Consider the following 15,230-nt stretch of genomic DNA (forward strand, 5'->3'; position numbering starts at 1 on the left):
AGGCAGCCAGGCAGGGAGGGCCGCCTCCGCTCCCGACCCGAACGGCCGTTACGGGCCGCCCCAACGGCACGGCCGCGCGGGGCGGGACGGCCGCGCGCCCCTCAGCCTCCTCGCGCCGCCGCCAGGTGCCCCGGCAGGGCCGCCAGGGGGCGCCACCACCCACCCACCCACCCACCCACGAGGGAGGGGGCCCGAGGACGGTACCAACTTCTCCAGGCGCGCGGGGAAAGAGAGCAATGGACACCCCTCCCTCCCGTCTACCCCCCCACGCGGCCAGACGTGGGGCGTGCCGGAGGGGGCGGGGTACCTCCCGGGCAGCCTATGGGAAGGCGGCGTGGGCAGAGAGCGCTTCCGCTTTCTGCGTCGCGAGCCGCCGTCTCCGTCCTGGTGACGCCAACGTTGCCAGAGGTTGACTCTCTCCATCTTAAAGGGGAAGTGATGCAGGGGGAACGCCTGAGGTGAAGCAAGGCGGGCGGGGCGGGGCGGGGCGGGTTGTGGGCGCCGCCAGGAAGCGACGGGGGTCGGCGGTGAGGTGAGGTGAGATGGCTTCCGCCGCCGGTTGGGCCTGGGGGAGCGGTGGGGGGGGTGGTCGCCCACAGGGGACTGCGGCCGCTGCGTCGCGGTGGGCGGCCCCGAGCGGGGCGGGCCTCACTGGGCAGCCGGGAAGCAGCTGTCGGAGCTGGGGGGGGGGGGGGGGCGCGGCGCGTGCGCGGGGAGCCGTGAGGGGGGCGGGGGCGGCTGCTGTCGGGCAGGGCGTGATGTCGGGCCTGAGGCGTTACCGGCTGGGCGCAGCCCCGGCGGCCCTCGTGGGTAACGGCGCCGTTTGCGGTCCCTCAGGAGCCGAAGATGAGCAAACCCGTAACGACTTCGACGTACGTTCGCTGCATTGGCTACGGGCTCATGAGGCGGCTGGCGGATTTCATCGATCCGCAAGAAGGGTGGAAGAAACTAGCAGTTGATATAACCGATCCCTCCGGTGAAAGCAGATACAACCAAATGCATATAAGGTCCTATATAGAAGTCATGTAACATAATTTTATTTATTAACCGTTTAATATAAACACTGTTGTCCATCCCATACTGTTGCCCATCCCATTACTGTAACTTGGTGCAGTTTGTGTGCCGACAGGTGCTTAAGCACTCATCTCACAGTACCATTTCCTTGGGGAACTCAAGGTAATTACTCTTAATTGTTCTGTAGTTCAGTTTTCCGACAAGCTGCAGCCAAAGGAAATTGAGTAAGGAAATTGGAATTAATTAGAGCCATGGACATACGCATTTTTAGCAATACAGCATTGGCTGCGTAATTTTCTGTACGCTGGAGACTAGTAAGTGTTGACTTTATTGTGCATCTTTGGACAAGAGCAGCACAAGAGACAACTGAACTGTAACTCCTCACTTGCTGTTCCCAAGAAAATGTTCAACAAATGTGGGGAGCCCGAGGCCTAAAACTAAGAAGTTTAATTTAGAAGAAGTAATGTCAGCGGTATTTTATGAACACCTTGCTGCTTGAAGGGCTTGTTGAATCCTTAAGCTATTTCAAAAGTTATGAGATACTTAAATACCCTACATATCATCTTGGGTTTCTAGTCCTTCTAGTGATGTTAGTGTTCAATCTTTGTTTATCTTTCTATAATAATAAATCAGTCAACGTAATGAATCTCAATTTCTGCTTAATGTCCATCTCAAATTACTCAAAATTAAGTGTGAATGCCAAATGGATGGAAAACACATTTTTATTTCCATTTGATCTGGCTCTGACTTGCCCTCTCTCTATTGCTGACATCCTCTTCTCTGTTAGTCCCATGTGCCGATATATTATGGGTCCTGGACAAAATGTTGAAGCCATGTGTGCATATTTTTCCCTTAGCTTTGCCCATGTTTTGCATATTTTTCTCCTGAGTTTTAATTTCTTTAGACTTTTTGGCTGTGTTTTCAGAAGAGTTGTGAATAATTGTACAATACAGTTCAGTACATCCAGAATTTTTTTTTAAATGTTTTTTTTTTTTTGGTTAATTAACTTTTAATCTCTTTCCCTCCTTTGTGGCTCTTGAGGTCACCTTTTTTTTTTAATGTTGGTCTTAATTTATCTTTTAAGGAGATTTGAGGCATTTGTACAAATGGGAAAAAGTCCCACCTGCGAATTACTTTATGACTGGGGAACAACAAACTGTACAGTTGGTGATCTTGTGGATCTGCTGATTAGGAATCAGTTCCTAGCACCAGCAAGCCTTTTGCTTCCAGGTAACTATTACTCTTGTACGTTTTGTACTGTGTTCTCAGTTTTCTAAGATGCTAAACAGCTTCACAGTAACTTGAAAGTCAGAAAGGATTAGGTCAAAATAACCAAAAGTGGATATATTTTCCATTTTCCATTATTTGTAATAACAGTTTAAATAAGAGTTTCAAGTTTAAATAAGAGTCCTGCAGCTTACACAGGGTGGCAGAATATAACCTTCTCATGTCTCCTGATCTTAGTAAATGCTCGCATTAATGTTACTTGTTTTTTCTGATTCCTAATGTAGTTACACTTTGTCTAAATTCCATTTTCAGAAGCTGCAAGGATGGCACAAGAAGTTACATTACCTCTTTCTTCACAGGAAACCTTGCCTATACATGAGAAACAACTGGCTATACAGGAAAAAGAAGCAAAGCCTGTTTTAGTTCAGACTACTGAAAAGCAACATTCATCTCCTTCCTACTTAAGTCAAGAAAATAGCAGCTCGCAGTCCAGTAACACAGGTAGGCACTTAGTTTGGTAGAATTAAGTACAGTCTTTTTTGCTGATCGGTCCTTCACCCCACATGAAATAAATCGTAGCAATGTATTAGAGTAATGACTATATTCCTATCATCATGCATCTATGGGAAATGGCATCTTGCTTTTACTCTCATTCCGTGTGGCTGTGAACTTAGCTTGGGGAATAAAATATGTGAATATGAAATGCACCTTGACAATAAGGCAGCTACTGTGATGGAAAACTTGACTGTTAATTAAAGTGCAATTTATTTTGTGCTACCCGTAATCCTGTTGCCCCTTTTCAATACTGATTTTGTACACTGTTTAGCACCTTGTAGAATCCAGCTTTGAAATACATGTCAGAAATTACTAAGAATTTTGGAGAAAAGATGACTAAAGAAAGCATTCTAGGAAAGTATATGGTTAGTCTGTTCCTTCCTAAAGGTCCGCTTTGGAGCTGCTGCCAGAAACATGAAGTATTTCAAAGACTTGTAGACGAGGTGCTTAGGGGCATGGTTTAGTGGTGGACTTCGCAGTGTTAGGTTAATGGTTGGACTCGATGACCTTAAACGTCTTTTCCAACCTAAATGATTCTGTGGTTCTGTGATTCTATGTTGTAGCCCATCATTAAAATTTTCAGCAAAGTTCTTTTATAAATCAGTTCTTCCCAGCACCTGGTTTCTCTAGAGCTAGGTCCTTGAATATTTGAACATGGTTTCCAGTTCATCTTGGGATCAGCAAAATATCCTACAGAAATAATTGTGAACGGAAATCACTATAAGCACTGATGTTTCCCAAAGCCTTCTGACTCCAAAAAATTGGAAACTTTACTTCCTTGATTAACATTTAAGTGCTTAGAGTAGAGGTTGTGATCTATTAGATGGTTGTCCTAACTTAAGCTGTATGAAACGTAACTTCTTTTCTATCTATCTGACCCGTTTTTCTTTTCCTGTCACCTCTCAGAGCATTTCAGGATGTTTGATGTTTGGATGTAATTATGTTTGCCACGTTAGTGATAGTCTTAAAAACTGTTAAACTGGAATAAAAGATTTCTTCTTGCAAGACCATTTCACAAACTCTCAAGCGGGAGCAGATGAGAGGAGAAAGAAGTTATAGGGGGAGCGAGGTTCTTGATCTATTAAAATGTATTTGTGGGTGTTTAGACAAGCAAAATGTTCCCAGATGATACTGGGGAACAAGCCAGACCTCCAGTTACAGAATGAGTTTTACAAGACAGAAACATACAGTGACACCTACTTGCTTAACCTAAGGGAAAATCTCTGGCCAGAAACATGATGTGATCTAGATGTTTTTTTACTTCTGATACAGTGTGGTTCTCTTTGTGATCTGCTGCACATTTAATTTCTATTACCAACATTAACAAAAAATACAATCAGAAGACTGCTACAGTGCTAGTTGTGAAGAAAATTATGCATAGCTAATTATATATATTTATCTGCATTTCACTTGTTTTTCTTGCTATCTTCATCACAAAGCTTGAAATAGGGCTTTACTATGTCAGGATTTGCACGATAGCAAATTTTTGGTTTAATAGAACCGAAGCAGAGAATCTATTCAATGTGCTTGTTCTTAAGTGAAAACATAGTTGTGCTAAATGGCAAATATGTCTTTCAGATTTCCATAATTTTTTGTTTCATGACTTGGAAAGTATTACAAATAATTTTGATGTGCGACCAGAATCAGCTGGCGGTAATAAACTGGGAGAAGGTGGCTTTGGTGTTGTGTTCAAAGGCTACATCAATGGCAGAAATGTGGCTGTCAAGAAGCTCGTTGCTGTGAGTTGTCCTGGGCTTTTCTCTTTTTAATGACTGTGTACTTTATACTATAGACTTGTTTATCTGTGGAAAGTGCTGAATGGTACACTTCAAAGAAGTGTCACTGTGTTAAATGTTAGGTGGGTTGAGAACCTTATCCTGTAGTCCCATGAGTGGTGTGACTTGGCACAGTCACCAGAGACGAAGTCCTGCCCTTTCTGTAGCTCTTCTTTGCATGGCTCAGGCAAGTTGTCTGGAAGAGAAGAGTGCCCTCACAGTTACCCTCCCTCCCTTGCGCGCAAGAAGTGGCAGAAGGGAAGGGGTGCTAGGGAGGTTTCCCTTTCAGAATCAGGTGAACGACTCATAAGCTAAACAGATATTGCCACAGAATTTTAATCTTCATAACCAATGGTTTGTGTGAATAATTAGTTTTGGAATGAGTAACTGCTATTAGTGGGTAACTGCATTGAATTAAAATGGCTAAATTGGTGACTGTGCTGAAACTTGATTGATTTGTCCAATAGTATTGTGCTTCAACGTACTAAAAATTGCGTTCTGATACTTTATTTTTGAGTTGAGTAAAAAAAATTGTAAACAGTTAAGTAGTTGTTACATGTAACTAATATAAAGAAAGGCTTGCAATTCAGATTTTTTTAAGGAACAACTGTGCATTTTAATATCGCCAGCAATATTAACATCAAATACTTCCTTTTGTAGATGGTTAATGTTAGTGTTCAGGACTTGAAACAGCAGTTTGATCAAGAAATAAAAATGATGGCAAAGTGAGTATAGTGTTATACAATGTCTTTATAGCCTTTTATGGGAATCTAAGTTGGCGGATAACACTTTAGCTAGTGTGATCCCTTGTTTTTCTCTTTCTAGCATAACAATGATTTTCATGCTAAGTGAGAATGTTTCATGTACAACATGCCTATATTTTGTTTGTTTTAAAGCACCACTGCAGAACCCCTGCTATGTGCAGTAGGGCTGAAACAAGTAATTGAGGCTCAAATTCTCTTTGCCTTGTATTTTCCTCAAAGGTTGGGAGTCTTTCAGAGCATATGTGAATAAAAGTTTTTTGCTATAGGTGTCAACATGAGAATCTAGTAGAATTACTTGGTTTCTCAAGTGATGGGGCTCAGCCATGTCTGGTGTACGAATATATGCCCAATGGTTCATTGCTTGACAGACTTGCTTGTCTGGTAAGTAAAATCTTTTCTAGCTTCAATTGTCTTACTTTGCTGAAATATAGATATCTATGAAATCTCCTTGAAACAGTACTGAATTGTAATAGCCAAACAATGTTTTACTACTTAATTCTGTGTTCTAGAAAACAAATATGATAACAAGTATTCTTCCGATAACATTTTATACAAATGCTTTGGACCCATTAAAGTCAAAGCAGGCTGACAATACAATGTCATGTACTAGTGCCTGAAGTGGCACAGGAGCTTGGACTTGCTATGCTGGTGTGGAGCAGAGCAGAGGGTGCCGCAGTGTTTTTCCCTGTTCTGCCATTGGCATGTTCTTTGCTAGTTCTTGACATTCTGCATTGTGAAATTGCCCTTTATTTATTGCCCTTGTGGTAGTGCGTAGACTGCCTGTCTCTTTCTGAAGTGCCTAAATAAATGGGAAATATGTATTTTATTTTTTTATTAGTATTTTGTGTAAATGCAATGCTTTATTATGATTTAATCAAATGACGTATCTTCTAGCCTTGGCCTTCAATAAATAAAATAAATTGCTTTGGTTTTGATGAGGCAACTCTGTATATGAAAGACAAACAGTGGCTCATTAGAGTGATACCAACAGTAAGCCAGACTTAACCTAGTAGATGAGTGTCCATGTTAGCTTGTTGAAGGAATTCAGGAGTCTGCTTTATACTAAGCAAGTGCAGCTTCTGAGGTTGTAATTTGGTGAACGTTTTAAACTGGTGCTACTTCAATCCCCCCATGCCCCCAGACCTAAAAAATGTTGGTTTGCTTTTTTTCTGCACTGGTCTTTCTGTTGTATTGGCTTCAGCATTTAGTAGTTGGAGAAAGAGCTGGCTTAGGGAACTGATCAAGTTGAAAAAATACTTGGTGAAAAAAAATCTTTAATTTTCACCTGGGGAAGTTTCTTCTGCAGGGCTGCACAAATACTTCTGCCCCAACAGGAAAGAAGTGGTGTTAGGATGAGAATGAGTAGCAGTGGTTGGGGAAAGAACTGGATATGTTCAGTAGTAGTGCTGTCTCAGGTTGGTTTGGTTGGTTTGCTTGCACACACTTATACATTTGCATTTTTTTTATTTTTTGAGAACTGTAGCAGTGCAGAAGAGAGACTAAGTTTTACTTAAGGCAGTGCAAGTTTATCTGTAGAAATGAGCAGTGCTTGTCAAGGATATATATGAAAATGTTCATCCGTGTAACTCTGGCTATTATCATCAAGTGAGCTTAAAAGCTTGGTGGTAATTGAAAACTATAAAGTAGAAATAACTGAGGTCTTTACAAGGAAGAGACAAACATGATATAAATAATAAAGAATCTGTATCAGCATCTATAAATCAGAATCTTCTGATAAAGTCAAATAGGTGAGGAATGTGCATACTGAATGTGTGTTCTTGCTGATAACTTCATTTTGTGATTTCATGGGATGTGTTTGAGGCACAGACTTGCTTATGTCATCGTTCTCTTGTTTTGGCTCTGAGGAGCAGGCAAGGGATGTAGTAGAATGATGAGATACTCTAATCCTCTTCCTTTGGCCACTGACAAGATTAAGAAGTGGTTTTGAAATGAGATGTCCTCACTTCTAGGGTCTAGTTAGTAACTGAATTGAACTAAACTCTTGAGAAGTGGTAAATCCAAAACTACTGGAAGATTGACTTCTTACTGACAGTAAAAACTGGTGCTTGCTTTGAATGATTTGCTTTGGGTTAAAAGGCTCTGGTATCGATGCCGGTACAAAATGGAAGATGCGGTAGATACAGGTAGGTCTTTGCAGTGCAGCTGGCCTTGTATAATATCAAGACTCCTTTTTGCAAATGAGTGAATTAATGTAAGGCAAAATGCAGAGGAAAGAACTGAATGTGACAAGTGCATGTATGTCTGCTCAAGTAAATTAAGAATTGCATGCTATTAGTCTTTTTAATTATTTACTTGAAAACCACAAAACATAGCAAGAAGTTGGTTTTGGACTGTGGTTTGTTTTGTTTTGTTTTACAAGCACATATATATATTAGATTTTCACCTTTCTACTTGCCTTTTTGCCTCCTTATTCAAGGATGACACTCCACCAATTTCTTGGAATACAAGATGTAAAATTGTTCAAGGTACAGCAAACGGCATCAACTTTTTGCATGAAAATAATCATATCCATAGAGATATTAAAAGGTAAAAGCTGCTGACTATTGCTGGCTGCGTTTTCTTTTTTTTTTTTTTCTTCTTCTTCCCCCTGTTAAAGTCATAATTTTAGAGAGAACAAACTGCAAGAAGCATTGCCTCAGTCAAGGGCACAATCTCTTCTGCAAGTGACATCCATCACCATAATCTTGTCTGTGCCACAAGGACGTGACCAGTACAGACTTCTGAAGTTAATTATGAGGCTGTTGTAATCTGTTACTATCAAATAGTTATTTGAGTGCTGCAAGGACACCCAGAAGTTCTGTTCTTTCACAACTGCTGCTAATCAAAAAGCTACTGTTGGAGAACATAATGACTTTTAAATGGGGAATTTTTCAGATGAAAACCCACTTTTTTTTTTTTTTTTTTTTTTTTGCTTTTTCCTAGAACATTTCTTCACAGTGTCCTCTTTGATTACTGCTATTTATTATGAAGACAGTAAAATAACTTCAGTCAGGTTTATGAAGTTCGGGGTTCTTCAGTGATAATGTATGTTCACTTGTTTGTTATACCAGAAACTTTTCCAGGAATATTAGAGCTCAGAAAAGGTGGAGGTTTTGTTGTAGGGTTTGGAGTTTTTTTTTTCTGATGGGTCCCGCATGTTGTTGTCCCCCCACTCCCGCCTTGCTACACTTTGTTGTGTTTGAGTATTTTTGTTTGTTGTGTTGTTTGTTTTGTATTTTTTTTTTAATACTAAAGCAGTCCAAATCTTGAAGAAAAGCCCCAGATGCCTTATTCCTTCTGTGGGTTAAAAAGGAGCAACTGATTGATTGGGTGTCTTGGATGAATGTTTCAGTAGCTTTTTGGCTTCTTACAACTCTGCTAAGTGTAGGCCACTTTGGGTTTGCAACCTTCCAGCTTGTAAGGAACAAGTTTTTGCTTCAGCTGCCTCATAAAATGTGCTTGCTGCTTTGACAACTTATGTTTCTTCTTTCTTCCCTGCTTAAGCCTCTGGACAAGTGTAATGACTGGAAGGGACGCATTTTTTACCTTATGCTACTCTACCCTTCTAACTGCTGTGAGTTATCATATTAAAGGATTGGGTTTGGTTTTGTTTTTTCATTTGTTTGGATTCCATTTTGCAGCCTCTTACACTTGCACTGTGAATAGTTCAATAAATTCGTTTGGTGTTATTAATAGTGCTGCCACTTCCGGGTAGAATGTAGATGAAGAGACATCTAAGAAGGTTTGCTTCAGTATTCATTTTGCTATGACATGTGGAGACAATTCATAACCACACAGGCACTAAGAACAGCTTCTTTGTAGGCCAGAGGGGACATGATTGAATGGGTGTTCTCAGAGTTGTCCATAGGTTTTTTGGCTTGGTTATGCCCAGGATATAGTTCGTTTATCTCTTGAAGCTTGATAGTTGCAGTAAAACTTGCTTCTGGTGTGTCCTTTGTGGTGTATCAAAAAAGTATCAGAATCCAACTCTTTGGGCTTGACTCAAATTGTTAAGAAGCTCAAATTTATGAAATTGTGATCCTGTTCTTCCTTCTTGTAGAAGTTGAGCTTTAAATACGAAACCAGTTGGTGGATGGTGCCTTGACTAGTTTTTGGCCTTTTGCAGTGGTCTTATATTTAACGGTATTTACAGCAGTTCTAATACCAAGTGATCTGTTGTAACTTACAGCTGAGTTAATTTTTTTGAGAGGGTTTGGTGAACAAGGAGGAAAAGTTAGAAATTAGTTAGAAAAGTTTCTAGTAAGTGTTACATGTTGTATCTGGCTTTGTGGTTTTCTTACGGTTTACAGAAATGTTAAATCAAGTATTTTAAAGTGGTTCCAAGTGCTACAAGTTTAAAAAACAGTAGAAGATTTATGCTGTAATTCATCCCACTGCGTATTTTATGAAAACATTAGTCTTTTAGATCAGCTTCGTTCTTCGGGGGTTTTTCTAAGGGAAGTAAAAGCTGATCAAGTGGAGCATAGCACATACATTATTCCAGCATTAATAAGTTTTCTGTTTACCTTCAAGGAGAAGAAGAGTATTAGTGGAATAACAGTTAGAATAGAGTTGGAGTATCATTTCACCTGTGAACTTGTAACAGTTGACATAGTATTAGATAATAAGTATAAAAAACCTGCTTTTGTTAGTTCTGAGTAAAAATTTAGACAGTTAAGAGTTATACTGTTATCCAGTATCAGTTGATCAGGGCTAACTATTGTCTAGTATCCTTCTTAAAGAAAGATTATTCAGATCAAAAACATGGGTGTAACGTAATTGGTCTCTTATAAGAAATTTTTGTATCTGTAGGATTTGGGGGGGGGGGGGAATGTTTGGGGTGTTTTCCTTGGGTTTTTTTGCCTTTTTTTAAAATTTTATGCATGCATAAGAAAAACATGTATGAATACTGGCAGCCAATTCTTGATTTATTTAGAGCAATTAATTTTGAATAGAGCAATTTCCAACAAAATTACCTTTTTTTTTAACATGAATTACAAATAAATATATTAGATTTCAATAAACAGTCAAAATAGCAGTTTGCATTATTAAAGAGTTATTAGTCTGTTATAAAACGCAATTACTTTATTGGTTTGGAAAATTATCTTTTCTTTTTTTTTTTTTTTCCCTCCACTCTCCCCCAGTGCAAATATCTTATTAACTGATACTTATATGCCCAAAATTTCTGACTTTGGACTTGCAAGAGCATCTGTAACATTCACACAAACAATCATGACTGAAAGAATTGTTGGAACAGCAGCCTATATGGCTCCTGAAGCTCTGCGAGGAGAGATAACACCTAAATCTGATATCTTCAGTTTTGGAGTAGTAAGTAGAATGTGGGAGTATATGACTTTTTTGTAAATTATAAAAGCATACAAAATCAAGAATATCTGAAATTAAAAGAATCTACTCTGATCTATCATTTCTCCTTTTCCCAATAGATAGTATTTCTAAACTTTGATTGGTTTAAAATAATTTGAATATGCTGATTAAAACATTGAGTTTGCTAATGATTACAATAATTATGTTAAAATGTAAATTTTCATGTGAAAGACCAGCGTAAAATAACATTCCAAGTTCTAGCTAAATGTAGTTTGAAGTAATGTGGGACATTGTTTCTTCTTGCATAGTATTGCGCAAAACTGTAACTCAGGCTGGGGAAAAAAAAAATGAAGAAAATGTTCCAAAATTAAGCGTGGTTTACTGGTTTTAAGCACTAAAAGTGTGCTGTCCATGTGGAATTTCCCTTAAAGCTGAGTACAAAAAAGACACGAGCTTAATATTTGGGAGAATCCGGTCTGAATAGATCCAAGACCTTGATTGCTATTGCCACTTCCTTCATGGCATTTAGTTTCATGGGGCTGTAGGCCAGGTACTGTTTCCGAATACTTTGGAAATCCTTCCATCTTGCTTTGAAGCAACACAATGTAGGGTGAGAAAAACTTGTGTTGAAACTCATAAACCACACTGCTAATGATAGTTAATGAAAATCAAGGTAGGAGCAACAGCAGTCAATTGTATGGAGAGCTGTCTTTGGACAAATACAGATCCTGTGAGCATTTGTATGAAAGCTTGGAGGTAATGCTCCGTTTTGCAAATGGTATATATGCTAAGGATTAATCTGTGCTTTGTTTTCTCTTCTGAATTTTTTTCTCCTAGGTCTTACTAGAAATAATAACAGGTCTTCCTCCAGTGGATGAAAACCGGGAGCCACAGTTACTGGTATGTTCCTTTTGCTTTCTCCTCCCCTCCCTCTGCTCCAGGATCACTTTATATGAAATCATAGTCAGTTAACAGGTTCTGAGACAATCAAATTAGTCATCAAAATACGTAGTTATGAAAACAGCTCTTGTGTCAGTGTTTGTCTTGGAGGTGAGGCTTAAACTTTTATCTCATGGCTGGTAGAAGACTGTTCAGAGTCCCCGAGGTCATTTCCTTCTGATCTGATTATAATTCTTTTTCTTCTGGTACTGCTTCTTATTTACTAAGTATGAAATAGCACTGAGGTTTGGATTGGTTTTGTTACATACTGTTTGATAGCTGATCGCTTTCTTCACAGCTTTAGGAAAACCTGTGTACTACTAATAGATTTCCCCCCCCCCCCCTCTAAGCTGTGTCGTCTGGAGTGTCATAATAGTTATTCTGATGAGCTCTGTAAAGACCTTGGATAACTCAGTCCCTGTCAAACTGAATTTTGATGTTTTAGGGGGTTTTTTTTGAAGTAGGCTTTTTTGGAGATAGGATCTAAAAAAGAATATAAACTGTGGTTTGACTAGTACAGTTTATGTTTGTAATGTACTTTTGGGAGCATCAAGAGAATGATCAGTGTGAGATAATGTGGTATGAAACTGAAAATTTTGGGGTAGTTGAATGTTAGTCAGCAATTTCAGACTGACCCATAGAGGAAGGCAGAAGACCTGCCTCTACTCACTGACTTTTCATTTCTTGCTTCGTTTACCTTGTCTGAGGTATTCCTCAAACGGTATTTGTGGTTATAGATAACACATTTCAAGTGTGTTGGAGCTGGAGTGCTTTGGACTAAAACAGATTTAAAAATTTATTTCAGACTAGAATTTTCCCTTAGAATAGATAGAGCAGCCACCGAGGCTGCTGACAGAAGATACTAATTTACAGAAAGAGGCATTACAAGGTTGACAAGCAAAGAAATTATTCACAGTTAAGCTTGCATATTTGTGGGTTATTGGTAAACATAAATACTTTATGCTGTTTCTCTTAAAAAAGAGACAATACTAAGAAACTGAGCCTTGAACTGGGAGAAGATTAAAGCTGTATGATGCAGCATAAAGAAAATTGCTTTACAATTTCGTGTTAACTCAATTAAAAATAATGTATAATAAAAATGTATAGTCCATTTATAGTCTCCTAGGCTGTTTCTGCAGATATTGGTGAATAATTATGCTGCTGAAACATGGTCATCGTTCTTTGTGGTTGAGTCAAAAAGCAAGTTTTCAAAGTGTTAGTGTGGAATATAGAATGTTCAGACGCTTACAATGTTATCTGCTCATTGGTTCAAACTCTCTTGTAGTTAAGTATCAAAGATGAAATTGAGGATGATGAAGCAACTATTGAGGATTATGTTGATGGAAAGATGAATGACTGGGATGCACCTTCACTTCATAAAATGTATTCAATTGCTGAGCAGTGTCTGCATGAGAAAAAAAACAGAAGGCCAGACATTAAGATGGTATGCAGTCTTTCAGATAAAGGCTTCTTTTGAAAGTGTGTGTGTGTGGTTACAGTACCAGTTATTTATATATCTGTCTCTTCTCTCGCAGGTCCAACAGCATCTACAAGAGATAAAAACTTGATTCGTGTTTCTTCTGATACACAAATGTCTTTGGAATGGAGTAGACACAAGTAGCAAACATTTTATGAGTATTTAGTGCGACGCTATTAGATTTTTCTGCTTTCCAGAACTTTCTGGTCTGCATATAAGGTGTGCTGTTGGCCTGTCACCACTGCGCTATTTTTGTTAACTGAGCAGCCTTTTCACATACCCTTAGCCATTGGGCCCTCAACGTGAGAAAACTTTGTTTGCATTAAGAAATTGCAGTGCTGGTGCATCTTCTCCCCAGCTTTTTAAAAGCATTTCCATATTAGAATCTATTTGATTCTTTTGATTTCCAAGTATCAAGTATGTCTGCTGCAAAGGCATATTGCAGTAACAGTGTAGAATGTTTTTTCTGTGAATTGCTTTCTTGATCAGGTATACTAGATACTTTTGTATTGAAGACAACAGTTAATAGATATAAATGGCACTTACGTTGTCTTTTGAGGAAAAGACAGTAATACCTATTTAAAACAAACTTTAGCATTTTAACTTGAGAGTTTATGAGTGTGAATGGACAGGTAGTGCTTATGAATGTGACTATTTTTCAAAAAGTCTTTTCAGGATTAGTTTGAGTCAAATCAGTGCTGCAAGATGTATTCTATGTTGTTTTTTGGTTTCAAGGTTCTTGCACTGCAAATGCAAAAATACAGAGTTCACTGAAAGAAAGCTGTACGTATGATTACAAACTATTTAATTTCTGTTCCAAGAAAGGCTCTTAGCTACTTTGAGTATTTTATACTTTAGGAGAGGATTCTGTACCAATTATAAATACAGATGGTTTATTTTGTTGGAGGGGACAGAGTAATAATTCTATGAAGAGCAATTCTGCATTTTCCTTAGTCAAATAATAAAGCTCTTTCATATATTTTTATATATGTATGTATATGAATAAATATTAAAATATACTTTAAAAAACAACATTGAAACATTGACAGATCAAAGCAGACTAAAAATGGAATGAAAGTGACTAATGAGATTCCAAATACTTTGGACCAAGTAGGTATGAAAATACTACCGTTGTAAATGAAAGAGTTTATTTTCATATAAACCTTTTTTGCACCTCATGAACTTTTTCTTGATAGTTTAGGGGTAGGAAAATAGTCTGGCTTACAGCTAAATTTGAAATCCATGATTATAACAGAAAAAGGAAACAATGAGAAATAATCTGACTGCATTCAGGGATATATATATCTTTGTAGAAAGCATGTGATTTCTAACACTTGTATTTATATCAGTAGAATTCTGGCTATTAACTCATTCTGTATTGCCTTTTAAAACTGTTAGATTAATTTTGAAAAAAATATCAACCTAAACAGTTTCTAGTTTTATTGAGCCTAAATTGTAAATGGCTGTTAACATAAATAGAAACTCTGCGTTATCATTGCAGATTATTATTTCTGCTATTAAAACTTTGAGGCTTGGAAACAACAGTCATTTTACATCACTTGTGTTTCTGATACTGACATTAAGCTGACCTCACTGCGTGGAATAAAGCTGCACAGCTCTTAACCTGGGCTTGTGTAGACAAAGCTGCTATAAAAAATCTGCTGAAGCTATTCTTCTGTTTTAAAACATCTCCAGCTGTGAAGTGAAGGTTTCTTATTAGATCATGTTTGCTTTTTACTATTCCCTGGAGCTGGAATACATCCACTGACGGACGGGTACGTTCATCTGAAGTGTGTTTGCTGTAGTAACTCCCCAATCAGCACTGTCCACCTCTGGTGCAGTAGAACAATTTTGTTTATGCACCAGCCCTGGTGTTCTGAGCATTAGGAGACTCGAATGTTAGCTATAAGCATGCAAGTTCCCATTCCTCTGTCATTGTAGACTGACTAGTTGCAGTGCTGCTGTCAGCACCTAAGTTTTGGCAGTAGATTTCCCTCAATCACTGAAAATGTAAGCATATTAGTTACTGTTTCATACAAGAAAAAAAAACCCTCATTTAATATTATTCTAGTGAGGAATGAAAATGTGAGGTGTTTGGTAATTACCTAAAGCAAGCTAGCTTGTGTGAAGCTAACTTTAAAAAAACAAACAAAA

General features: G+C 38.6%; 1 protein-coding gene across 3 annotated transcripts; it reads left to right on the top strand.

Moving 5' to 3' along the window:
• The first annotated feature begins 522 nt into the window (after positions 1 to 522).
• Positions 523 to 14,061, top strand: IRAK4 (interleukin 1 receptor associated kinase 4). 3 transcript variants are annotated; one of them, XM_082497327.1, is made up of 11 exons: positions 523 to 537; positions 2,099 to 2,244; positions 2,554 to 2,742; positions 4,375 to 4,535; positions 5,232 to 5,296; positions 5,602 to 5,716; positions 7,773 to 7,882; positions 10,480 to 10,663; positions 11,498 to 11,560; positions 12,885 to 13,043; positions 13,135 to 14,061. In XM_082497327.1, exons 2-11 carry the CDS (start codon positions 2,121 to 2,123, stop codon positions 13,165 to 13,167), a joined length of 1,203 nt encoding a protein of 400 aa, XP_082353453.1. In that variant the 5' UTR covers positions 523 to 537; positions 2,099 to 2,120; the 3' UTR covers positions 13,168 to 14,061. The 3 variants fall into 3 exon arrangements, with proteins under 3 accessions (XP_082353453.1, XP_082353451.1, XP_082353452.1); XM_082497325.1 differs by lacking the exon at positions 523 to 537 and adding an exon at positions 842 to 1,007; XM_082497326.1 differs by lacking the exons at positions 523 to 537; positions 12,885 to 13,043 and adding an exon at positions 842 to 1,007.
• Positions 14,062 to 15,230: the final 1,169 nt, after the last annotated feature.

This window comes from Vanellus vanellus (genome assembly GCF_965231255.1).
Source record: "Vanellus vanellus genome assembly, chromosome: 1".
Classification (NCBI taxonomy): Eukaryota; Metazoa; Chordata; class Aves; order Charadriiformes; family Charadriidae; genus Vanellus; species Vanellus vanellus.

Coding starts and splice junctions, on each gene's coding strand:
- IRAK4 (XM_082497325.1), top strand. CDS start 847: ATGAGCAAACCCGTAACGACTTCGACGTACGTTCGCTGCATTGGCTAC. Junction 1,008..2,098: donor TACAACCAAATGCATATAAG/GTCCTATATAGA, acceptor TTATCTTTTAAG/GAGATTTGAGGCATTTGTAC. Junction 5,717..7,772: donor TTGACAGACTTGCTTGTCTG/GTAAGTAAAATC, acceptor TCCTTATTCAAG/GATGACACTCCACCAATTTC.